This window comes from Oncorhynchus clarkii, chromosome 4, assembly GCF_045791955.1.
Source record: "Oncorhynchus clarkii lewisi isolate Uvic-CL-2024 chromosome 4, UVic_Ocla_1.0, whole genome shotgun sequence".
Lineage (NCBI taxonomy): Eukaryota > Metazoa > Chordata > Actinopteri > Salmoniformes > Salmonidae > Oncorhynchus > Oncorhynchus clarkii.
The window spans coordinates 65,291,258-65,317,725 of record NC_092150.1 but is presented as its reverse complement, the minus strand read 5'-3'; the positions used below and the strand labels follow the sequence as shown (position 1 = coordinate 65,317,725).

The window sequence follows — 26,468 nt, the reverse complement described above, 5'->3', positions numbered from 1 at the left end:
CTGAAGAGCTCACTCGTCACCATCTGGCAGTCCGACAAATGAATCTGGGTTTGCCGGATACCATGAGAATGCTATCTGCCCCAATGCGTCGTGCCAACTGTAAAGTTTGGTGGAGGAGGAATAATGGTCGGGGCTGTTTATCATGGCGCAGGCTAGGCCCCTTAGTTCCAGTGAAGGGAAATCTTAACGCTACACCATACAATGGCATTCTAGACAATTCTGTGCTTCTAGCTTAGTGGAAACAGTTTGGGGAAGGCGCTTTCCTGTTACAGCATGACAATACCCTGTGCACAAAGTGAGGTCCATACAGGAAATGGTTTATCCAGATTGGTGTGTAAGAACTTGACTGGTCTGCACAGAGCCCTGAACTCACCCCCATCCAACACCTTTGACATAAATTAGAACACCGACTGCAAGCCAGGCCTAATCGCCCAACATCAGTGCCCGACCTCACTAATGCTCTTGTGGCTGAATGGAAGCAAGTCCCCGCAGCAATGTTCCAACATCTAGTGGAAAGCCTTCCCAGAAGAGTGGAGGCTGTTATAGCAGCAAAGGGGGGACCAACTCCACATTTAATGCCCATGATTTTGGAATGACATGTTCAACGAGCAGGTGTCCATATACTTTTGGTCATGTCGTGTATTAGCCTCATTTTTCCCCTTTTAGGTTTTTAAAAAGCACATGTTTTAACACCAAGGACAAGGCCAGTGGTTTAACATTAGAGACAAATATAGATTTCTCTCTGCTTTCTCTGCCTTTTTACTACATTGAAGGGAATTGAAAGTGCTCTAGTGCTGGAATTGAAAATTGTTGTACGACATTACCAAGCTTTTATGACTTTCCCCCCTAGGCTCCAGGCCTGTTTTTTTTTAAAAAAAAATACGGAATTCATTCATGATGACTACATCGTTGTTCGTTCTCTCACCTCATGAGATCATGTGTTTTGCATGTCCCTCCCATGGCCTCATCTGTGTTTCCCTGTTATGACTGGCAACTATTATGACAGATGGCCCGTATCTCTGTATAGAGACGGGAGGAGGAGCTGCATGGCTCGTAGCTAGATAACTCTTCCTTGGTGTGGAGAGGCCTGGCATATTGCAATGTTGCAAAAAACGCACTCGGGAGTGTAAAGGTTGCTTAGATCTATACACATAATTGCACATCCTATAGGTATGTTTCTGACTGGGTCACTGCCCTGTCTCTCTCCAGCCGGTGTACTGGCTTTAAGAGCTGTGTTTATACAGAGAATTTTTCTGGTACCTCTGCAATGTAAACTCTGCCCTAAATTCCATTTCACAGGGACTTCTCTACCCTCTCTCCTCCGTCACTATCTGATGGAGAACACCTGGGAAATGCCTAATCTGGCCTCGCTGCAGAGATGACACAGAGGTATCTTCCTTCTCCTTTAAACCTCAGCCAGCTCACTGACTGAGCATCGGCCCTTTCATGTGCTGGACTCAGTTAAGACCCAATCTAGCCCCTCATTGCCAGAGTGAAATATGCTGCGGCATATCGCTCTCATTCTCAACCAAGTCACAGCAGGACTATTAGCGTTAGAAGCAGCACTGTCTGTGTTGAATGTACAGTAGTATATTTCTCCATGTGGGTCCCTGGCCCTACAGTAGCTGTGACCATGTGTATATCCACCAGTCTGTCCAGTTAGAGCCTTGGGGAGCTTGATGAAATGCTTTCCGTGTCATGCAAAGCAGAGAGATTGATGTAATGCTTGATTTTCCCAGCCAATCCTCTGCCTGCTCTCCTCCCAGCTAGCCAATCCCCTGCCTGCTCTCCTCCCAGCTAGCCAATCCCCTGCCTGCTCTCCTCCCAGCTAGCCAATCCCCTGCCTGCTCTCCTCGCAGCCAGCCACTTGGCAGAAATCGTCATGTCTCTCACGAGAAATTGAGAGGAGTGGAGGAGAGAGAAAGGAGGCTAGAGGAAGAGTGACAGCCTCCATCTAGAGTTACCAGTGGTCATGATATGTGTGCAGGGAGCTGGGTGGGGCTTGCTGGATGGATGTGGCTGTGGTATGGTGGATGATGTGTCTATGTGATGATTACAGCAGTAGATGGATCAGGTTGTCTCAGCTGATTCTAGGTCTGCGGTAATGTGGCTTTCTCGAACCCCTCCATTACTCTGCTGACAAGGTCAGGCTGTTCTGTGTGTATGTTCGAGGTTTGGCTCATGCTGACACCCACACAGTCTGTGCTGTTAATCCTAGACACTGACCTGACTGCTAGAGAAGAGACTTTGATTTCTCCTGGCATGCTTCAGGCTGAGGAAGAGGATAGAGGAAGAAAGGTGCTGCTGAGAATGGATGACTGTGTATGTCTGTCTCCAGGGCCTGAATCTTGGTCTTGACAAAGGCCAACCTGACCGCAGTTACTAAGCCAAATACAGGTTTAGCAGGTGTGTTGGTTTAACCATGTTACCATGGCAACCACTCCCTCCCTCCTGTCTGTTTCTCTCTTTCTCTCCACTTTCTCCCCTGTGGCCCTCTGTGGTCTGGTCATGTGACCAGGGTCAGTGCTTCGCTTGGCAGTGGTTAGTGATCGCCTAGGCAGGCAGAGCGTGGTTTCGTTTGCCCATCAGTTAGCCAGTTAGGCAGGCTGTTGTTTGCCAATCAGTTAGCCTACTATGGCGCCTTCCTCCATCCCTCTCCCCACTGGCCCAGTGCAGTTCTGACTGGAGCCAGTCAGATTAGAATATTAATGCTGACACAGGCAGGATGCTGTCAAGCCCCTCTGTGTGTTAGTCCCATGCTGTAGTCCAGCGCGCACGCACACATGCTCAGTCTCACACAACCCTCTCCTCATCCCCTGCTTCTCTCCCCACCGCTGGGGAAAAGTGGAATGAGGATGTATATTAAATGGGGTTAATCCATATAGGTCCGTATTACCTGTCTATTTGCTGAAGGTTTCTCATGTCAGATGAATCGGGTCAATGCAAGTCGTGTTAACCTAGCATTACTTTAGATAGTAAAGCTACACTGGGCTTTATAGGGCGGTGGGTTTATCGTCTGACTAGGATTGCAATCATTCAGATCATGTAGGATTTAAAAAAGGCCACATCTGGCATCGAACAGATTCTATTGTGGTCATATACACTGAGTGTACAAAACATTAGGAACACCTGCTCTTTCCATGACAGACTGACCAGGTTGAGTCGAAGTGAAAGCTATGATCCCTTATTGATCCACTTCAATCGGTGGATTTCTAAACCTTGACAATTGAGACATGGATTGTGTATGTGTGCCATTCAGAGGGTGAATTGGCAAGACAAAAATATTTAAGTGCCTTTTGAAGAGGGTATGGCAGTAAGTGCCAGGTGCACCGGTTTGAGTGTGGGAAGAACTGCAACGCGGCTGGGTTTTTCAAGCTCAACAGTTTCCTGTGTATATCAAGAATGCCCCACCGCCCAAAGGACATCCAGCCAACGGCAGGCCAGTGGTAGAAAACGGGTCATTGATGAAAGAGGACAAAGGAGACTGACACATTGTGCAGAGCCATAGACGGGCTACAGTTAAACTGACCGTCCAGTACAACATTGCTGCCCAAAGACCCATAACCGAATGCACAACTCATCGTAACTTGACACGTGGTGTATGGTAGTCGTCGATGACCTTAGTGCCACTTCTTCCAGCAAAAATCAAGCAACTTCGGTTGCAGTGGGCTAAGGAACGAAAACACTAGACACTGGGGAATTGGAAAAACATTGCCTTGTCCGATGAATCACGGTTCCTGATGTTTAAAAAAATATATATATATATTCTTCCTTTATTCAACCAGGTAGGCCAGTTGAGAATAAGTTCTCATTTACAACTGCGACATGGCCAAGATCAAGCCAAGCAGTGTGACCAAAAACAACAGAGTTACACATAAACAAACGTACAGTCAATAACACAATAGAATGAAAAAAATTGTACAGTGTGTGCAAATGTAGAAGATTAGGGAGGTAAGGCAATAAATAGGCCATAGAGGGGAAATAATTACAATTTAGCGTTAACACTGGAGTGATAGCTATGCAGATGATGATGTGCAAGTAGAGATACTGGGGTGCAATATAGCAAGGAGATAAATAACAATATGGAATTGAGGTAGTTGGGTGTGCTATTTACAGATGGGCTGTGTACAGCTGCAGCAATCTTTATGCTGCTCAAAGTTAGAGAAGGAGATATAAAAGGAAGTGTTGGCCAAAGGAAGTGTTGGCTTTGGGGATGACCAGTGAAATATACCTGCTGGAGCGTGTGCTACGGGTGGGTGTTGCCAACGAGAGCATACAGGTCGCAGTGGTGGGTAGTATATGGGGCTTTGGTGACAAAATGAATGCCGCTGTGATGGACTACATGCAGTTTGCTGAGTAGAGTGCTGGGGGCTATTTTGAAAAAGACATCGCCAAAGTCAAGGATCGGTAAGATGGTCAGTTTTACGAGGGTATGTTTGGCAGCATGAGTGAAGGAGACTTTGTTGCGAAATAGGAAGCCGATTCTAGATTTAATATTGGATTGGAGATGCTTAATGTGAGTCTGGAAGGAGAGTACAGTCTAGCCAGACACCTAGGTATTTGTCCACCTATTCTAAGTCAGAACCGTCCAGAGTAGTGATGCTAGTCGGGCGGGCGGGTGCAGGCAGTGATAAGTTGAAGAGCATGCATTTAGTTTTACTAGCATTTAAAAGCAGTTGGAGGCCACGGAAGGAGAGTTGTATGTTTCATGCGGATGGGAGGCATGCAGGCTGGTCAACATTGCAGGCTGGTTGGTGGTGGTGTTGGGTGTGTTATTCATGGCACACATTGGGCCCCTTGATAAAAGTGCAGCAACGTTTGAACGCCACAGGATATCTGAACATCGCCAATCAGGTTCATCCCTTCATGGCAGCAGTGTATCCATCTGCAAATAGTTTTTTATCAGCAGGATAAAGTCCCATGCCACAAGGCTAGGATTGTCCAGGAATGGTTCCACGAACACGACAGGGAATTCAGCTTACTGGAGCTACTTGCTTTACTGTCCAGTCACCAGATCTCAATCCAGTTGAGATGGAACAACTTATTCAGAGTAGAGATCTACTACCAGCCAACCTGACACAACTGCGGAACTCATTGTAGTCAACATGGGCCAGCATCCCTGTGGAACGCTTTCAACACCTTGTGGAGTCCATGTCCTGACGAATTGAGACTGTTCTGAGGGCAAAAGGTGGTCCTAATGTTTTGTACACTGTATTTAAAACTGGTCTCTGTCTACGTTGTTTGTAACTTGAGATAGACGGACGGCGGGGGAGATGGGATTTAACCTTTTTAATTTTATATATATATTTTTACCTCTGACATATTCCTGTGCTGATGAAAGTGCCTTTCCTCCTCTGCTCTCGTCTTATGGGGAGCTGAACTGTACAGGCATATTGAGTCAGGGTGGGCTGAATTCCCTATGGGATTGTTAACATCCAGACCTCATCATGCAGTGGCTAACAAGCCTTCGTTGATTACAGTCCTGCTTTGTTACTGTTCAAATGACCTGCCAGTGTACATTGACTTGGCAGTGCCACCTGTTGGGCTGATGGGGAACTGCAGGGTGTATATTTAAATGGGAAAGATGACAACAGTGATGTGGTGAAAAGCAATCTAGTATTATTGAATTAGTCATGTAACTCTTTTTGCTTGTTGCAATTCTCATTCTTCATTTCAAAAGACTTGAAATTATTTCTTCAGATGCTTTACTGTGGTGTGTACGAATGGAGCTTTTCTTTCAAGCTCTAGCATATTGTTGTCTGCATTGATGTCAGTTGATTGATGTGAATCGCACTGTACGTGCAGTATACTGGCCGTCATCATAACTTCAGCACGGTCTCTCAAACCCATCAGTCTGCTCTGCAGTCCTGGACCCAAGACAAGTCTCTCTTGTTATATTCAATCACCAGCCAGGTCCATAGAGCCTCCCTGGCCTGATCAGCTATAGTTTAAGTTCCCTTCTAATATCCCCCATCCCACTCTTTAATATCTCTCCTCCACATGGTTTTCCAGAAGGCCGGGTGAGGATGAAAGCAGCCATATTTCTGCCCAGGGACAGAGGAGGAGTGTGGGGGCCATAAATCAGCAGATTAACGCTGCGCTTGAGGAGGCAGGGAGATTTTGGGAATGTGAAGCGAGTCGAGGGATGAAAGGAGCTATAATGGAGTGAAGCTGATTTATCACCTCTGCTATGAGGCTCGGGTCAGGCCACTGTCAGAGAGAGACTAGTCAGTCTGGGCCCCTCGGAGCAAAGAGTAGACTGTCGGTCTGTCTCCGTCTGTCAGTGGAGGCAGGGCTGAGGTGGGTGAGTTAGCTGGTTAAGTCCATGACTATATACAGTCAGCATGCAGAGGGCCTCACCACAGCTCTCTCGCCTTTCTGCCTTTCTGTCAAGTCCACTCCTTTAACTTCAAGGACATTGCTGCCTGTGTATGTCTTGATTTTGCATGGTCAGTGAGTGGGGATGAGACTCATGACTCAGGGCTGTGTTTCTTGTAATAGGAGGGTGTGTGTGAGCTGAGCTCTCCCAGGTGCATTCTGGGTCTGTAAATAACCCAATAGATGAACACCTAGTCACAGGTTAGGAATGAGGTCATATAGATATCTTTGTGCGACTCTTTCTGTATATTCCCCTCACTCACACACAACGCACACACACACACACACACACACACACACACACACACACACACACACACACACACACACACACACCATATTGAGCAGGGGGTTTTGGGAAGTTTTCTCAGAGGTGAGGAAACACACGGTGACTCTCCTGACATCCATTGTTCTGGTTGGCCTGACATCACTCATTCCTCCCGCTCTCATTGGCCAAGAATGAGTGTCTGTGGCCCATGAGCCTGTGGGGTGAGGCTGATGTGATGTCACATGCTGAGGGATTGGACACAGCTGACATGGAAAATCCAGATCATACTGGACCAGTGGACTGCCCAGTGGAAGACCAGATCATACTGGACCAGTGGCCTGCCCAGTGGAAGACCAGATCATACTGGACCAGTGGCCTGCCCAGTGGAAGACCAGATCATACTGGACCAGTGGCCTGCCCAGTGGAAGACCAGATCATACTGGACCTGTGGCCTGCCCAGTGGAAGACCAGATCATACTGGACCTGTGGCCTGCCCAGTGGAAGACCAGATCATACTGGACCTGTGGCCTGCCCAGTGGAAGACCAGATCATACTGGACCAGTGGACTGCCCAATGGAAGACCAGATCATACTGGACCAGTGGACTGCCCAATGGAAGACCAGATCATACTGGACCAGTGGACTGCCCAATGGAAGACCAGATCATACTGGACCAGTGGCCTGCCCAATGGAAGACCAGATCATACTGGACCAGTGGCCTGCCCAGTGGAAGACCAGATCATACTGGACCAGTGGCCTGCCCAGTGGAAGACCAGATCATACTGGACCAGTGGCCTGCCCAGTGGAAGACCAGATCATACTGGACCAGTGGCCTGCCCAGTGGAGGACCAGATCATACTGGACCAGTCGACTGCCCAGTGGAAGATGATCACATGGCTTTTTATTGTTTGGGTATAAACATCATGTGACCTGTGAGTGCTGTGTATGTTGTCCCTGGCTTCACCTGTGTGGAGTGCAGTTGTCACGACAAGGTCATATGTGATCATGTAGGGCTATTTTTCTCTTCTTAGCTGAACGGACTCTGAGAGGAGCGCTGGAGTGTAGTCTGCCTGGGAGAGGAGCAGATAGGCTGAGCTGGCTGTTTCACACACACCCACACACACTGACTGCTACCTGCACACCTCCCTTCCTTTTAGGTCATATGATGAGTATTAGTAGGCCTGTCTGTCCTCCTGCCCCTGACTCTCTCCTAAGACTCTCTCCTAAGGCCCTTTTTTATAATGATCACACGTGTTACCACCATTCTACATCCTGTCTAAACTGTCCACAAAAGGCCGGTTTAGCTAGAAATGACAGGCGCCTATAGATGTTGATCGTTGCCACTTGACCAAAGGCGGTCTCCGAGCTTGACGTGGTCAGGGGTCTAGGTGTGGTGGGAAATGAGCTCTGTATGATATTATAGTGGAAGTGTGCTCTGCTATTAGACGCGACACTTATAGCGAAGTCTAATTTTCTTGCTCCCATACACAAGCGAAATGCTTGTGTTCCTAGCCCCAGCAGTGAGGTAGTATCTAGCAATTCACAACAATACACAATCTATAAATAAAATAATGTAATTAAGAAATATATAAATAGTAGGATGAGCAATGTCAGAGTCCAGAGTATAAATATATATGTATATACTGTGTGTGTGTGATTTTTATAGACATTGTGGACAGTATGTGGATAGAATATTTGTTGTATACCTGACGAATACGTGGATATAATAGTAAATGTACAGAAATGGTTAAATAGGATGGCCTTGACTAGTGGAACAGCATGTGAACATTAAAGTGATTCCATGTCTGTGTACATTTCCTGGCTATTGCTGAGTCACTGTAGCTACGGAGCGTCTGCTTCTCTATTGTACAGACAAATAAGGAGAGCAGGTTCCTCCAGCGTCTTCCCCTCTCTCTTCCCTCCATCTCCTTCCTTCTATCCTTCTCTCTCCGTGGTGAGTTAGAAACAGGAACAGCTATCCCCCGACTACCGTCCTCTCCTCTTCCTGTTACTTCTTATCTTGTCCAAGAAATATCTCCTCGCTCAAATTTCAGCTGCAGGTTGGTTATGAGGTTACTGTTGTCAAAATAAGGCTGCGTTCAACAAAATAATATATATTTTTACTCCGGTGATAAATGTGATTTTTCAAGACGCTCAGTGTTGGTGTAGCATGAAATGTTTATTATGGAAGTGTGAGAAAGGAAGGAAAAAGCCAAACTTGGCCCTTCAGGTCTTCAGCTGTGAAGGAAACTAATGACCCCTCACCCCTCTCTCTTCTCATCTTCCCTCTCTTTCAGGACTTGGAGTTCCATGGCGTGATGCGTTTCTACTTCCAGGACCGCGTGGCAGGGAACTTTGCCACCAAGTGCATCCGCGTGTCCTCCACGGCCACCACTCAGGACGTCATCGAGACGCTGGCCGAGAAGTTCCGGCCCGACATGAGAATGCTCTCCTCGCCAAAATACTCCCTCTACGAGGTCCACGTCAGCGGGGGTGAGTGGAAGGATGGGTGTGTGTTTCGGTGGGTTGTTTTGTAAGGGTATTATGGTCGACCACACCGAGCAGTAGACTGCTAACATTCAACATCGGGTTGCTTATTTGTTTGGATATGTGGTTTGAGTGAGCCACTCTGTTTGGGTCACGAGACAAAGACTGTTAGCCTGCTCTACAGAAAAGCCAGGAGAGCAGGGTCCAGCTCCCATGGTGCCTAATGGGACCTTGAGATCAGCAGCCCTCAGTCCAGGCTTTGGTATCTCTTCATATTGAGAGAGGAGTAGCGTGTACTGTACGTGTGCCTGCATAGTACAGTTGTGCTTTTATATAGTCATATTTTAAATCTCTGCAGTCCTACCACATTTGTCTGTGTCAATCATTAATGCTATATCCTAAGCGCATCCAATACTTTATCCTAAGCTTATTCTGTTTATTTATGTTAAATGAGAGTATATAGCCCAGAGCTAGCTAAGCTGGCTGTATAGGGGTGTGGGTTAACTGGTGTGGGCTAGCAGGGTGTAAAGCAGTGTGTTAAGCGGTTGACTCCCCCCTTCTCTCTCTGGCAGAAGAACGGAAGCTGGACCTGGATGAGAAGCCACTGGTGGTGCAGCTCAACTGGAACAAAGACGACCGCGAGGGACGCTTCGTCCTCAAGAACGAGAACGACATCATCCCCAAGGTTAGTGACGACAGCAGCAACAAGGAGCAGAGTGGTCTCAGGCAAGCCTGGCTTCCAGTATGCTTCTGCTAGACATAAAGCAAGTACTGGACTATATGGTGTGATTTGGGGATTCCTGTGAATGTGCGTTGCATCATTGGAAAAGAATAATGGACCTAGTCTATTCTTAGATTTGGCATCAGTGAAATGACTCAAAACTGCTGCACAGCAGGACCCTGGCGATGACAACACTATCAGATTGCTCTGCCTCTGTAGAACTGTAACTAAATAGCCAACAGTCAAGTCCACTGCTGTGATCTTGTTAGTTCCTATGATCCTCTAATGAAATATAGACTGACTGCTCAATGTGTTGATGTGCATCCTGGCTCTGATACAATGAAGTGCCTCCTGCTCCGAGACTTCTTTAGTGCTCTTTAGCACCCTAGAGAGATGCAACTGTTTTTATTCTATACTGGGCCACTTGACCTGGAGTAGCTCGGCTCCCCGAACCTCTTTCCATTTCCTCAGCCAAATATGTTCTCCCCCCTGGCCCAGGATATAAAAGCAGTAGTGTGTGTGGGGGGGGTGTTTGTGTGTGAGATGTGAATGAGTTATGTGTGTTTCATCTCTTGGGATGAGTGGCTACACTCTGACCAGTGTGAGGATAATCAACCACCTCTGCCCAGGGGAGCAGTAAAAGAGCTATAAAACACACACACACAATTCTCCTACCCAGTCATCACTCCAGTCATCACAGGGGAAGCAGATCTTAAACTACACTTATCTCCTCTTAGTGGCAGCACCTCTCCTCGCCTCCTAAAAGCATCTGCTACTAGAGGTACATAGAGGGCTCCCCAAAAGGCTTTTAGGCTGAAATGTGTGAGCGTGTGTGAATGAGTGATAGGAGAACAGGAGTGCTTTTGGGGAGTGGAAAGAGATGGAGTCTTCTCAGAAGTGTCCCCTGCTCAGCCATTTGACAGGGCAGTTCTGGAACACTGGAAGGCTTTAACACATCTAATGCTTTATGGGGATTTAGACTCCAACTGATCCCCTCTGAAAAGGCTCTCGCTCTCTCTGCTTTCTTTGGCCAAGGAAGTTCACATTTTGGCTTTTGATTGAACTCTCACCCTGTTGTTCTGTCTGTCAGCTGATGGTTTTATTCGGCTGGCTGGTAGAGTGGTGCCCAGACCCCTAGGCCTCATGCTCTAGGTGTTAAAGTTGGCCCCGTTCCAACTCTGTGTGGAGGCCTTGGGTCACTGAGTCCTAAGACCTCAGCCCAGTCAGTCCCCCTCTCGGGCCCCCTAATACCACTGATCGCCTTAATAAAACACTTAGTAGCAAACCTCACACCCTCTCACCTATCGTAACCTTTCCCCTTGTCTGTCTCTCTCGCTTTCTCTTGTTTTCTCTCACAACAGAAGATGCAGAGCAACGGGCCGGAGAGGGAGAAGGAGGGAGTAATCCAGAACTTCAAACGGACACTGTCCAAGAAAGAGAAGAAGAAGGAGAAGAAGAGAGAGAAGGAGGCTCACATTCCGGACGGAGATGAGCAAGCACTGAACAGAGAAGATGGGTAAGGAGGGCAATGTCACGTGTGTGTGTGTGTATATAGATATAGATGGTGTATAAAGAAGTAACCTGCATGGTAAAGTAAATATATTTCTGTGAGTAGAATTGCAGTGGAGTACTTCTGAGTGTTGTGTTTCTCCTGCTTCTCCAGAGAGAACTCCAGACTGGCGGCGGAGGTGTACAAGGACATGCCGGAGAACAGCTTCACCAGGACCATCTCTAACCCTGAGGTGGTGATGAAGAGGAGGCGGCAGCAGAAACTGGAGAAGAGGATGCAGGAGTTCCGCAGCAGCGACGGCAGGCCCGACTCGGGTAGGGTCCTGGGACTCCTGGATCTACCAATTTAAAATGTGTTCCTTTGAGCGAGATATGCCTATAGGCCAGTCCAAATCCATTGTCTCTTGTCCCGGTCCAGGAGAGAACACCCTGTCTCCATACTGTAATTACATAAGGCCTGGGCCAGACAGAGCAGGGGGCCACTCTAATCTGCTTTAGCCTATGTCCTCAGTGAACACCACACACTGGCTGGCACTGCCAGGCCTCACATCTTGTTCCCAATGGCTTTACAGCCCTCTGCCAACCATGGGAGGGACACCAAAAATGTCCGCAGGAGTTTTTTATTTTGAAGCCTGAACTCTGTATCCCAAATCTGTTTTGGTCAAGTGGTGACACTATGACATAACTGTTTTAAAAATGTGTTAATCTCAAGTGTTGTTTAGAAGAAGTACAAATATTTGTTTTTAATCTAGTTTAATCTGACCCTAGATCTGAGGTTAGGGGCAACTTTCTACCTCTGGCCACTTCTTTACTTAGACTAGCTTCTTAGAGGCACATGAGGGGAGGGCTTCTTTGATTTATCGTTAATCCACGAGGTGCTCTTTGATCATGGGGTAAAATACTATGGAACAAACAGAAGTTGATGCTGGATAGTAAACTGCTGTTGAGCAAACCAACTTCCAGAAGTAGTCAAGGAGCTCTCATGTAGTGAAACCATGTAAAAGCCTTTAATGTATTACGGCTAGGCAGGGCAAAAATAAATCAACGACTCGTCGCAGCGACAACAGCCTTCATCAGGGTGACAAAGAATAGTGGTGGACAAAACAGGTTTATATCGCAACTCTCACAGGACGTGACTCAATTCATTGTAATTGATCAAGTGGAAAAAACACCTTCAAGATGCAAAGAGGAACAGAATAAACATGGGATAAGGAGAATGCAACACCACAAATGAAATGCAATATCATAAAAGGAAAAAAACAAACTGTGATACGAGCTCATGTTAGCAAACTTCTGAATAGAGAACAACAAAATGAAGAACAAAAAAATTTGACACGTCTTACAGGAAGGGAGAATACTTCATTTCCTCATATACATCTGGCAATGAAGTGGCCCTTATTCTAAAGATCCAGTTTAAAGATCCCCTGTCCTCCTATGTAAAAACACCCACACGGGCACTCCAACCACTCCACACACATGTGGTGTTGCACTTGACAGACTCTCGGTCCCTGAACGGATTTGTTTTTACAATGTGATTTGCAGATGCCACATGGGAAGTTGCCTGTGGGCTTGGGGAGCCAACTTGGCTTAGTAAAGGGGGTGAGGTCGCTGCGCACCAACGTATCCTTGAAGGTAGGGGCCCTTCTGTAAGGAAACGCTGCCGGTTCAGAGAACACATCGACTTATGATCACTTTCAATGATACTCCAATTGTGTTTAATGATATCCTGAACCCTGGCTGCCTCCTTGCTGTGGCGGTTCGGAGAGTAGATTGGTTTGGGGGGTTTGAATCCTGTGGGTGTGTGTTTTTGAGAAGTCTTTCTCGTTCCAGAGATTTAGCTTTGGTGAGAGACTTGTTTAACGCTAGGTTTGCATCCCTGTTGCTGAAACCTAGAATGCATTTCCACAGCCTTTTCCTCAATCCTCCTCCCTGTCAACGAATACGGTGCAGCTTTTGAATTGAAATAGTCTGAAGGGAATGTCCTTAATCAGATTTAGCAGGGTGAAAACTGTCCGCCCTGACCTCTCCGCCCTGACCATGGTATTGCGGTGCGTACTTTTCCTGTAGATGTTGGTGTGGAGTGAGACATCCGAGTTAAGATTTTCACATCCAGAAAGTAAATTTGTATTTGACTGTATTCTAAACTCAGTTTCACATTCTCATTGAGGGAATTACCCTAGTTATGGAATAATAACTCATTTTCGGGTTCCAGAGAACACAAAAAAATGTATTTGCCATAACCGTACCATTTTGTAAAATAAAATAGTAAGCAGAACAGAAAATAAACTTCTCTTCCCGAAGTCCCATAAATAAGGTTGCATAGTTTTGGAGCGACTCAAACCCCCATAGCAGTCCTCTTCTGTTGTCTGAAGAGCTTGTCCTGGAAAAGGGAAATGTTGTTTATCGAATTTGTTGTTAACTGACTTGCCTAGAGGTTCCAGTAAAAAAATAGAAAATAAAATAAAATGGACAATGTGTTAATTGAAGGAGAAAGTCAGCAGAGGGCGTACTTGCCTCTGGCCTCAGTTGGAGATAGTCCTTTAAAGCCTCCAGACCGTCATTGTGTACAATATTGTTGTGAAGAGATTCAACATCCATTGTTAGCAGATACGAAGGTCCATCTTTGAGCTCAGTGTGAGTGGTGTCTTGAAGGAAAGAGACGAGTTTGGACACTAGGCTTAATGTAGAAATGAACATGCATGGAGGCATGCTCTGATATGTAGGATCATTGTTGCTTGTGATTGGCCTTCCAGGAGGGTTATGAGGATCCTTGTGGATTTCTTGGTAACATGTAGTAAGCAAACTTAGGATGAGCAGGGAGAAGAAAGTAATATTAGGGTCACGTAAATTGCCTCCAGTGTGTCAGTGCGCTCTGGGTCGTTCCTAAAATCAGAGCGTTGTCAGATTGTCTGTTCATAAGTTCAGAGTTTTCGCACACTGGACGCTCTGGCTGAGGAGTAGGGTTGATCTGGGAGTTCTGACCTCTCAACGGCAGTCGAGCACCTCAAGCCAACTGGCTAAAGTTGTCTAGCTTGCTATCTCCTTCCAGACACAAATGAGAGAACCTCACTGACCATTTTACTCGCCCTAGCAGAGCTGGTTAGGCTGTTTTCATGTTATCTAGAGCGTTAGGGGCTAACTGGTGCTGCGGTTACTGGCACGGTCATATCCAACATTAAAGGCCTTTACATTTTACTCGCCCTAGCAGAGCTGGTTATCTAGAGCGTTAGGGGCTAACTGGTGCTGCGGTTACTGACACGGTCATATCCAACATTAAAGGCCTTTACATTTTACTCGCCCTAGCAGAGCTGGTTATCTAGAGCGTTAGGGGCTAACTGGTGCTGCGGTTACTGGCACGGTCATATCCAACATTAAAGGCCTTTACATTTCTTCACTACATTGAGTGCCTTGACTACTTCTGGAAGTATGTTTGAACAAAGGCTCTTTCTGCATTTACTTTTTTAAATTTATTTTTACTATCCAGCATCAACTTATCAGACTTTCTCCTATTGAGTGATATCCAGACCTCAGATGTTATGTAATCTGGAGGCCTGAACCGTAAGCCCTCTGGCCTGGTCTGCTGGTTCACTCCCAGCTAAAATGCCATCTATCTGACACGGACATAAACCCCCTTCCCAGTTCCTCCTCAGTCTCTCTCTCTCTCTCTCTCTAGTCCCAATCCAGAGGAGTAAATCCCTGTGTGAAATGGGCAAGCGTCCTAGACCTACATCCATGTCTGTTAACTCCGAGCCAGTCTGTAGTCTGATAGAGAGAGAAAAGAAAGTGTGTGTGACAGAGTGCTGATGGTGAGGTATGCTGCTATGTGGAATATTCCTGCCAAAGGAAAACAAAATATATTGAGTACAGATGTGGCATAATAAAATGTGTGTGTGTGTGTGTAACTCCAACTCCTGCTTCTGTCTCTTAGGGGGGACGTTGAGGATCTATGCAGACAGTCTGAAGCCCAACATTCCTTATAAGACCATCCTGCTGTCCACGACAGACATGGCAGACTTTGCTGTGGTGGAGGCCCTGGAGAAGTACGGCCTGGAGAAGGAGAACCCCCGGGAGTACTGCATCGCCAGGGTAAGAGTCAGCACCCCCATCCCTTACCAAGAACAACTAGACCTTACTCTCCCCCCCGTTGGAAACCAACTGTGGTCCTGGAGAGCTTTCATTCCGACCCAGCGCCAACCCTCCTGTTTCAACTCTGAGTCTCATCCAGCCATCCACACTCTTCCTAGTCGTCTGTCAGATTAAAGCAGGAAAGGGACTGTTGGCACAGTCATCTGTTTGGTTGTAATTTAATTGCATTTCTTCAAAGTGCCAGGCCAGCAGGTGTGGGTGTGGGTGTGGGTGTGGGTGTGTGTGTGTGTGTGGAGTCCCGGCAGAATGGCTGGCCTAATCTCTCCTGTCACCATGTGACCGACATCTCCACGCTAAAGCGCTGACCTTCGCCGCCACACGCCTCCTATCCCTGCCGCCTGACAGCTCCAGTCACAGACAATCCCATTCAGTTCCCCCTCTCTCCAGCCGTCCATCCGCCTCTCCGTTATACATCTGTCGTTAATATATACAACATCAAACTGCTGTGACCAGACATGGACAGCGCATGTTTCTCACCAGCGTCTTGTGTTGGACAGTCAGTCATTACTACAGCAGAGATGTGAGGGAGAGACCATTATTAGGGAGTGGAGGAGGGAGAAAGGGTTGGACGGGAATAGAGGGAGAGGTCATGTCTGGTGCGTGCAGGAGACATGGAGGGGAGACCTACCAAGGGAAAGGGAGAGCAGCCACCTATTGGCTTATGTTCTAATGGGCAATAATCAAATGGTTTGGAACACATCCTATGTACACCCCATACACGCTACACTATATTTAAGCCATGATTGTATGGTCACAAGTCGATGCATGTTGATATGTCACTCTTCCAGTTGAACGTGTGGTGGTTTTACGGTTGTGTTTTGTGGTCCTGCAGCACACAGATGACAAGTCTGGGAAGGAGATCGTCCTGGACGATACGGAGTGTCCTCTTCAGATCTTCAGAGACTGGCCCAATGACCGAGGTAGTGTTGACGCAAAAGTCTCAATGAAACGTGCAGATCTAAAGGGAGTTGACCTTACAAGAACAACCAAAAGCTAGTTTTAACCGACTTGGTTGTTGAGGTTTTTGTTCATACGTTTTTTTCCCCCCGAACTAGTTCATTGTCTTTATGCGTTGTGTTTTTATCCGACGTCCCCCGTCTGTACTGCCCTCTCCTGGTAGCTCTGGGTCATTACGCAGCTCCTTGTGTTGTTTCAGGAGCCCTCGTGTTCCAGCTGAAGAAGAGACCTCCAGACTACGTGCCTAAAAAGGTCCGGAAACCAGAGGACAAGGGCCTCCGAGGGAAGGGCATGGACGGGCCCCTGTACGGCTCTCTACCCCCAGAGAAACTGCCTTACCTGGTGGAGCTCAGCCCAGGTGCATCTCTCTCTCTCACACACACACACACACACACACACACATAGATACAGGTAGACACACACATTCCCAGCTGATGCTGAACACAAGAGAGCACAGACATTCTGTAAGAAAGGCCCAGTTCTACTCACATAGCCAACAGAATCGTGTAATGGCTGTTCTACTCACACCTGTAGCGGCAGTGTAGGAAATATACTGAATGGACCAGACTTGCTGATGCCCTGAGAACTCTCTGTAGTCTCTTCTAACAAGGTGAGTGAGTGGGCCTTAGAAGCATCTCCTGCCCAGTTTATTGTACCCCTCCACCAAGAGAATACATCAGGTCTAAGTTAGCTAGTCCTCAGATGTTGTGTCCAGTAACTTGGCCAGTCCTCACTGCTGGGCTGGCCCTAACAGCTGCTTGTTGCCCTCCATGCTCCCCTTACCAACCTATCACCCATACAGTTAACTAACCCTGTCTCTCAGAACCATCTTAACCCCGTCAGAGATTTATTTAGTAGTTACAAGTTATTCAGGTATCTAAGAGATTCGGTTTGAAGGGTTGAGATCCGTTTGAGTGCATTGCAACAAAAGAGCATGTCTCCCAGGCTAGGGTTTTCTTCTTTCCGCATGAGGGATTCAAGGTGTGTGTTGAGTGTTTGGGGGAAAGCTGTGTGTCTGTGTGTGGAAGTCTGAATTGGGTGTGTGTTTGGACTATTTCCCTGCATGTTCGCACAAGTATGTGTGTGGACTCTGGGGCCTGTGTGGACTCTGGGCCCTGTGTGGACTCTGGGCCCTGTGTGGACTCTGGGCCCTGTGTGGACTCTGGGGCCTGTGTGGACTCTGGGGCCTGTGTGTGTGTGTGGACTTTGGGGCCTGTGTGTGTGAGGTGAAGAATGGTGCTGCATTTTCTCCCTGCTGCAACATTTTCACCCTCTGCTCTGTGTGTGTGTGTGTCCTCTCTCCTGGCCTCCTCTGGCATGGTGTTTGTTCTGTCTGTCCCTACTGCGGCCGCCTCCTCTGCATGTCTGCTCACCTAGGGAGGGGAAATCACTATGGCTACTACACGTATCAGCACCTGGAAGGTAAACCTGCCTACCCACCACACATGCCTCTCCTCCACTCTCATCACCAAACCCATCTACTGCTGTGTTTCTCTGGAAACAAGCTGGCTTGTGGTAGAAGTTGCCCATAACTACAGATCTAGGATCAGATTACCCTGAAGATTGAGTATTCTATTTTTGACCGTTATAGTGATGGAAAACGATCTGATCGTATCCGTGGTTAGGTTCAACTTCTACCCACTCTCAAAAGTTGCCCTTTGACACAGATCTCTGATCAGCTTCTCCACCCCCAAAATGCTGACCATAACTATTATGGGGAAATGGGACAAAACAGACCTGAGATCAGTGTCTATGGGCAACTGAATGCTACTTTCCTGAATTTCTTTTTGTGCCATGATTCAGCCAATCAGAGGAGGGCCTCACTGTCTAGGGTGAGGTTGTGTGAAGGAAGGCTAGCCGCGCGAAGGCAGCTCCTCTGCACGAGGCCACGTTTAAGGCCCATGACCAATATTGTTTGGCTTAACAATAGCAAGTGCTTTTTTGAAAATGAGGATTTTCAAAACTAACAGAATTTTCAGAGGACGAATACATGTTAACTAAGTTCCTGCTTGCTTTTACTAAAATATGTGGTGTACTAATCAAAATGCACAACTGATCTGGTCTACTGGTAGTTGTTAGGAATACATGGTCTTGTATGTCTCTTTCCCCTCGTGTGTATGTATTGTATGTATTGTGTGTGAGGTGTACGACTCAAATCCCCGCACTGTAGTGTGTGTCTCCTGCTGTGCTCTGTAGTGCGTGTTTGTGTGTCTGTGTAGTGAGTGAGTGTGTGTGTCTTTCCATATTGTGTGTACTGACTATCTCCTGGTCTCCACCATAGACGGCTCCGACTCCAGGGACAAACCAAAGCTCTACCGTCTGCAGCACAGTGTCACTGAGGTGGGCTCAGACATGACAGACGACGGCTCCATCCAGGTAAGGACCTGCCCTTTGTGTGTGGTCACGTGCTACATTGACCTAGCTGTAAGTTACTAGCCTAGACTGGACTATAAGTTAGCTGAGGTCAAGGATGTTGTGATACCAAGTGTATTTTGTCTCCAGCTGTTTGGTCCAGGTATCCTGCCCCACCACTGCAAACTGATGCACACAGAGGGTCTGGTGACAGTGACGCCACACAGTCTGGAGGCTGAGACCTACGTGGACGGCCAGCGTGTCACCGAGACCACTGTGCTGCGAAGCGGAGCCACACTTCAGTTCGGCGCCTCCCACGTCTTCAAGTTTGTCGACCCCAGCTACGACCACAGCATGGGCAAGGGAGGTCCCGGACCGATGATGAGGGGAAGGCACAAGTCAGGGTAGGTGGAGTGACGGCTGATGACACAGGTGGGCACACACACTCACTCACTTGGAGGCTAGGTCTCTCATCCCAGTGGTGATAGCAGGAATGGCTTTGAATGAATAGGCCCAGGGACAGGAAGCAGTGACCTGCTGAAACCAGTGTCATCAGACTCAGGATCTGTATCTCAGCTGGGTGACAGAGGAGCACGAAGGTGGCTCTCATCTCAGTCCTCTGAACACACCAGCACAGCTTCCTATTTACACGTGCCAGCCACCAGAGATGATATCAGGTGCAGCCTAAACGGAAGCCTGTTCCCTATATAGTGCTTAGCATTGCAAAAGCATCACAAATCATTGTATTTGGTTCAAAGCGTTCTCTTAGACCTCAACCTGGAGTCGTGCATTAAAGGTGTGATTGTTGAGGAAGTTGAACTGCCAGGAGTAACATTGGGAAGTCAGTTATCCAAGTGATATTGATCAAGTTGTTGTGAAGATGGGGAGGGGTGTGTCTGTTATTAAAAAAATCAGTTCTGCGTTTTTGACACAGATCAACTGTACTAGTTGTTCAGGCGCTGGTCTCATCTTGATTAATGTCAGGTAATATCGTCTGGTGCAGCAAAGAACGACCTAGCAAAGCTGCAGCTGGCTCAAAGCAAAGCTGCACGCACAGAAATAACATCAAAGACGCGCGTGATCGTCTTTCCTGATTGAGGAGAAATGTGCTGTTCTTCTCCTAGTCTCTTTAAGAAACCTGCGTGTTGAAAATGCCTCACCACTTGTATCATCTGTTTGCGTACACTTCAAACAGAGTCTGACATGCATACTCCACCAGACACTGGGGGTTTCTTCACGGGACCCAAACCAACAACAGATTGAATGCTTCGCTCAGTTACGTGTAGAGCCATGTCATGGTGGTAGGCTCTGCCACCAGAGGTTACTCAGACAGAGAACTAGTTAAAACACATTATCACAGCGCCACTCCTTTTTCTAAAGATCTAATTTAACTGGCTATATGAATGTGGATATGAGTGGTAGTGCGTAAGTTGTGCTGTCTTTCGGTGTCTTTCCTATATCTCGTTTTTTTAGAGCTTTGTGCGTTTGTCGAAAGGAGTGCACTGTGAAGGGATTAGTGCCATTTGGAATGCAGACATCTTGTAACCTTGTCACCCAGCCCGTGGCCTTCATGCTAGTCATTCAGGTCCAGAACTCTGTGGCCTCAGTACACCTCGGTGCATGGGATTTCCTCTAATAGTTGAAGCTTTGATCAGAGCCTATATCCTGTCAGGTATCCTAGCCATCGCTGTATAACTTCTCTCTAGCTGTGCCTTTACTGCTGTCTCTGTCTGCATCAGAGAAGTCAGTGCTGCTGAATTCCATTTCTGGGGTTCTGACCCTTCTCAAGGTTGTGTGTGTGTGTGTGTGTGTGTGTGTGTGAGAGAGATTGCCTGGGAGTGGGATTTGACTTGAGGCCTGGAGTTGACCACACCGCTGCCGTGGAAACAGATTCCACATGGACATGAGGGGGAGGAGCCATCTGAGCGCAGCAACTCTAGTTGTAATTTAACTCTGCAGAGAGAAGGGGAAAGAGAGGGAGCTGAAGAGAGAGGAGGAGGCAGGGAGAGTGTATTAGAGGAAGGGAAGGGAGAAAAGGGTAACGGGCGGAGTTATTGCAGGCGAGGGACTGGTACATCGGGGCTGTTGTAGGGACTCTAATCTGGCTGGCTGGCTGGGGTGTGGCCTGAAGTGCCTTGTCATTGAAGAGGGAGGGATGACCAGGAGCCTGACACACACACATGCGCACACACACATATATACACCGATCACTGATGCAGCCTCCGTGCTCACTATGCACCCTACTCCACCCAGACAGCGAGACCAGCACAGAGGGTACAGGAAGGGGACAGCTCCGGTGGGTCCTTCACTTGCCAGGTGAGTGAGAGTAGAGGCTTTTATGGTAAAAATGGAAGTTAAGGGCCTGGGATCTCTGCTCCGTCCCACAGAGGAGGAGAATGTGTCGATTTAAGTGGACTTCAGCTGCGTCGGTCTCCAGCACAGAGGCTTGTACACTGTAGTAGACGACTGGAGAAGGACTTTCTAGCCCCTCATTGACAGTAGTTGTATGAGGACTCGTCAAAAATATTGACCACATTAGCATGTTGTTATCAGTCGTTAGGCTTCTAGAGTGCATTTGGCGGTTGGAGACTGGCTGTGGCGTGTTGTTGAATTAGATGTGGTTTTAGCTGTACAGTAATTCGAGGGTCATTAGGTCGGTGTATATCTGGGCTTTTAGTCGAATGACAGAATCCCCATGATGTTAATTTAACCAGCCACGTTGACTTGATGTGTAACGTTTGGACTGAACGACAGGCTGGCTGGTGAATGAATTTCCGGTTGTGGATGTAGCCAGAGGCCTTAATCCGCCGTTAATGCTGTGGCCTGATGCTGGAGAGGATTACGTCTGGGTGGGAGAGGAGACGAGGGAGTGGGAGGAATTGTGGCAACGAGAATTGAAGGACTTCAGCTTTTGTGACAGTTCTGATGGTTCTGGTTCTTGCTTGTTGTACATTGGGCCACGTGTGTTTGCAATGGGACCTCATGCTTGCATCCAATAATTCCATTGCTTTGAACACTAATGGAAATCAAATGACACCAAGGTAGTTCAAACACAGACTGTGGTTTGCATGATGTATGAACGTTTGTGATTTAAAAGGCTTTTGACTGAATAAGTGGGTACACAGTTATCCTGTATCAGTGCCCTATGGTCAATTACACAGCTTTCAGTGAGGGCTACTGTCACGTTTCCCTCAGGGCAGACAATATGGCTATGTTTCATCATGGGGCAGCATGGGAAATTCTAAGACCTTTTCTTAAGAACAGACAGCTCTCTCACACAGCCACACTGTGTGGCTCCCGGCCTGTCATTGCATGTCACCACTAATGTGGTTAGCTGGATTTAATTCAAGTGTAGTGCAAGGGTATATTTAGATAAACGTGTTCTAGTCATTCATTTGCAGTGATAAGGCCAATGAAAGGGAATTTCTGGCTTTCTGTTGATTGTCCCAGTCCTGGGATGGCAGTGTGTGTGTGTACGTACAGCATGTGACTGTGTGTGTGTGCATGTTTATATCAACTCAGGTCATTTCTTCCCAGTAATGGAAGTTCCCACCGCCTTGTGGGAGTTCTGTTCCTGATCTTATTGACACTCTCTGTCACTCTCTCTCGCTCTCCCCGTTCTTCCCTCTCCCCGTCTCTGTCCCTCTCCCCCGTCCGTCTCTGTCCGTCTCGTCGTCGTCCGTCTCGTCGTCCGTCCTTCCGCCTCTCCCGTCCGTCTCCTTCATCTGTCTCCCGTCCGTCCGTCTCCCGTCCGTCCGTCTCTGTCTCCCGTCCGTCCGTCTCTGTCTCCCGTCCGTCCGTCTCTGTCCCCTGTCCGTCCGTCTCTGTCCCCTGTCCGTCCGTCTCTGTCCCCTGTCCGTCCGTCTCTGTCCCCTGTCCGTCCGTCTCTGTCCCCTGTCCGTCCGTCTCTGTCCTCCGTCCGTCCGTCTCTGTCCTCCGTCCGTCTCTGTCGTCCGTCTGTCCCCGCCATCCGTCTCTGTCCCCCGTCCGCCCCTCGTCCGTCCGCCCCCCCGTCCGTCTCTGTCCCTCCCTCCGTCCGTCTCCCCCCCTTCCGCCTCTCCCGTCCGTCTCCCCGTCCGTCTCCCCGTCCGTCCCCCCCCCCTGTCCGTCCATCCGTCCGTCTCCCCGTCCGTCCCCCCCCCTTGCCGGCCATCCATCCGTCTCTCCCCCCTGTCCGTCCATCCGTCTCCCCGTCCGTCTCACCCCCCTGTCCGTCCATCCGTCTCCCCGTTCGTCTCACCCCCCTGTCCGTCCATCCGTCTTTCCCGTCCGTCTCCCCGTCCGTCTCTCCCCCCTGTCTGTCCATCCGTCTCCCCCTCCGTCTCTCCCCCCTGTCTGTCCGTCTCCACCGTCTCTGTCCGTCTCTCCCCCCTGTCCTTCCCTCGCTCCCGGTCTCTGTCAATTTCTCCTTCTCATTCTCTCCCTCTCTGTCCACCTTTCACGCAGGAGTGTTTCGGAGACGACCTTTGACCTGCAAGGGGACATTCACAGTGGGACGGCCCTCCCCGCCAGCAAGGTACATTAACTACCCTGGTCCTCTGTATCAATGTGTGTCCATACAGTTGAATTCAGAAGTTTACATACATCTTAGCCAAATACATTTAAACTCAGTTTTTCACAATTCTTGACATTTAATCCTAGTAAAATGTCCCTGTCTTCGGTCAGTTAGGATCACCACTTTATTTTAACAATGTGAAATGTCAGAATAATTGTGTTTTTTTTGTGTTTTTTTTCTCCCCCACAGCTTTTATTTATTTCATAATATTCCCAGTGGGTCAGAAATGTACATACCAATTGAGTGTATTTGGTAGCATTGCCTTTAAATTGTTTAACTTGGGTCAAACGTTTCGGGTAGCCTTCCACAAGCTTCCCACAATAAGTTGTGGGAATTTTGGCCCATTCCTCCTGAAAGAGCTGGTGTAACTGAGTCAGGTTTATAGGCCTCCTTTCTCACACACGCTTTTTCAGTTCTGCCCACAAATTTTCTAAAGGATTGAGGTCAGGGCTTCGTGATGGCCACTCCAATACCTTGACTTTGTTGTCCTTAAGCCATTTTGCTACAACTTTGGAAGTATGCTTGGGGTCATTGTCCATTTGGAAGACCCATTTGCTACCAAGCTTTAACTGATGTCTTGAGATGTTGCTTCAATATATCCACATAATCTCCTACCTCATGATGCCATCTATGTTGTGAAGTGCACCAGTCCCTCGTGCAGCAAAGCACCCCCACAACATGGTGCTACCACCCCCTTGCTTCACGGTTGGGATGGTGTTCTTTGACTTGCAAGCCTCCCCCTTTTTCCTCCAAACATAACGATGGTTATTATGGACAAACAGTTATATTTTTGTTTCATCAGACGAGAGGACATTTTTCCAAAAAGTATGATCTTTGTCCCCATGTGCAGTTTCAAACCGTAGTCTGGCTTTTTTATGGCGGTTTTGGAGCAGTGGCTTCTTCCTTGATGAGCGGCATTTCAGGTTATGTCGATATAGGACTCGTTTTACAGTGGATATAGGTACCTTTGTACCTGTTTCCTCCAGCATCTTCACAAGGTGCTTTGCTGTTGTTCTACTTTTTGCACCAAAGTACGTTCATCTCTAGGAGACAGAACGCGTCTCCCTCCCGAGAGGTATGACGGCTGCGTAGTCCCATGGTGTTATACTTGCGCACTATTGTTTGTACAGATGAACGTGGTACTTTCAGGCATTTGGAAATTCCTCCCAAGGATGAACCAGACTTGTGGAGGTCTACAATTTTTTCTGAGGTCTTGGCTTCTTTTGATTTTCCCATGATGTCAAGTAAAGAGGCACTGAGTTTGAAGGTAGGCCTTGAAATACAGTGGGGCAAAAAAAGTATTTAGTCAGCCACCAATTGTGCAAGTTCTCCCACTTAAAAAGATGAGAGCCCTGTAATTTTCATCATAGGTACACTTAAACTATGACAGACAAAATGAGAAAAAAAATCCAGAAAATCACATTGTAGGATTTTTTATGAATTTATTTGCAAATTATGGTGGAAAATAAATATTTGGTCACCTACAAACAAGCAAGATTTCTGGCTCTCACAGACCTGTAACTTCTTCTTTAAGAGGCTCCTCTGTCATCCACTCGTTACCTGTATTAATGGCACCTGTTTGAACTTGTTAATTAACACTCCAAACTCCACTATGGCCAAGACCAAAGATCTGTCAAAGGACACCAGAAACAAAATTGTAGACCTGCACCAGGCTGGGAAGACTCAATCTGCAATAGGTAAGCAGCTTGGTTTGAAGAAATCAACTGTGGGAGCAATTATTAGGAAATGGAAGACATACAAGACCACTGATAATCTCCCTCGATCTGGGGCTCCACGAAAGATCTCACCCCGTGGGGTCAAAATGATCACAAGAACGGTGAGCAAACCAGAACCACACGGGGGGACCTAGTGAATGACCTGCAGAGAGCTGGGACCAAAGTAACAAAGCCTACCATCAGTAAGTAACACACTACGCCGCCAGGGACTCAAATCCTGCAGTGCCAGATGTGTCCCCCTGCTTAAGCCAGTACATGTCCAGGCCCGTCTGAAGTTTGCTAGAGAGCATTTGGATGATCCAGAAGAAGATTGGGAGAATGTCATATGGTCAGATGAAACCAAAATATAGCTTTTTGTTAAACTCAACTCGTCGTGTTTGGAGGACAAAGAATGCTGAGTTGCATCCAAAGAACACCATACCTACTGTGAAGCATGGGGGTGGAAACATGCTTTGGGGCTGTTTTTCTGCAAAGGGACCAGGACGACTGATCCGTGTAAAGGAAAGAATGAATGGGGCCATGTATTGTGAGATTTTGAATGAAAACCTCCTTCCATCAGCAAGGGCATTGAAGATGAAACGTGGCTGGGTCTTTCAGCATGACAATGATCCAAACACACCGCCCGGGCAACGAAGGAGTGGCTTCGTAAGAAGCATTTCAAGGTCCTGGAGTGGCCTAGGCAGTCTCCAGATCTCAACCCCATAGAAAATCTTTGGAGGGAGTTGAAAGTCCGTGTTGCCCAGCAACAGCCCCAAAACATCACTGCTCTAGAGGAGATCTGCATGGAGGAATGGGCCAAAATACCAGCAACAGTGTGTGAAAATGTTGACCTCTGTCATTGCCAACAAAGGGTATATAACAAAGTATTGAGCAACTTTTGTTATTGACCAAATACTTATTTTCCACCATAATTTGCAAATAAATTAATTAAAAATCCTACAATGTGATTTTCTGGATTTTTTCCCCTCATTTTGTCCGTCATAGTTGAAGTGTACCTATGATGAAAATTACAGGCCTCATCTTTTTAAGTGGGAGAACTTGCACAATTGGTGGCTGACTAAATACTTTTTTGCCCCACTGTACATCCACAGGTACACCTCCAATTGACTCAAATGATGTCAATTAGGCTATCGGAAGCTTCTAAAGCCATGACATAATTTTCCAATCTGTTTAAAGGCACAGTCAACTTAGTGTAGGTAAACTTCTGACCCATTGGAATTGTGATACAGTGAATTATAAGTGAAATAATCTGTCTGTAAACAATTGCTGGAAAAATTACTTGTGTCATGCACAAAACTATAGTTTGTTAACAAGAAATTTGTGGAGTGGTTGAAAAACAAGTTTTAATGACTCCAACCTA

The 26,468-nt window shown here is 47.4% G+C and overlaps 1 protein-coding gene across 17 annotated transcripts in view; it reads left to right on the top strand.

Moving 5' to 3' along the window:
- The window catches only part of LOC139407142 (afadin-like), a 124,720-nt gene that overhangs the window by 45,020 nt on the left and 53,232 nt on the right, over window positions 1–26,468 (top strand). For 9 of the 17 annotated variants that reach the window (XM_071150607.1, XM_071150605.1, XM_071150600.1 and 6 more), the window contains exons 2-12: window positions 8,943–9,138; window positions 9,705–9,817; window positions 11,215–11,369; window positions 11,517–11,677; window positions 15,291–15,448; window positions 16,341–16,428; window positions 16,665–16,823; window positions 17,843–17,887; window positions 18,747–18,841; window positions 18,968–19,221; window positions 23,264–23,333. In XM_071150607.1, the coding sequence (XP_071006708.1) occupies window positions 8,943–9,138; window positions 9,705–9,817; window positions 11,215–11,369; window positions 11,517–11,677; window positions 15,291–15,448; window positions 16,341–16,428; window positions 16,665–16,823; window positions 17,843–17,887; window positions 18,747–18,841; window positions 18,968–19,221; window positions 23,264–23,333 (1,494 nt within the window). The remainder of the gene's footprint in view (window positions 1–8,942; window positions 9,139–9,704; window positions 9,818–11,214; window positions 11,370–11,516; window positions 11,678–15,290; window positions 15,449–16,340; window positions 16,429–16,664; window positions 16,824–17,842; window positions 17,888–18,746; window positions 18,842–18,967; window positions 19,222–23,263; window positions 23,334–26,468) is intronic. The other 8 variants (XM_071150601.1, XM_071150603.1, XM_071150606.1 and 5 more) reach the window with 3 other exon arrangements.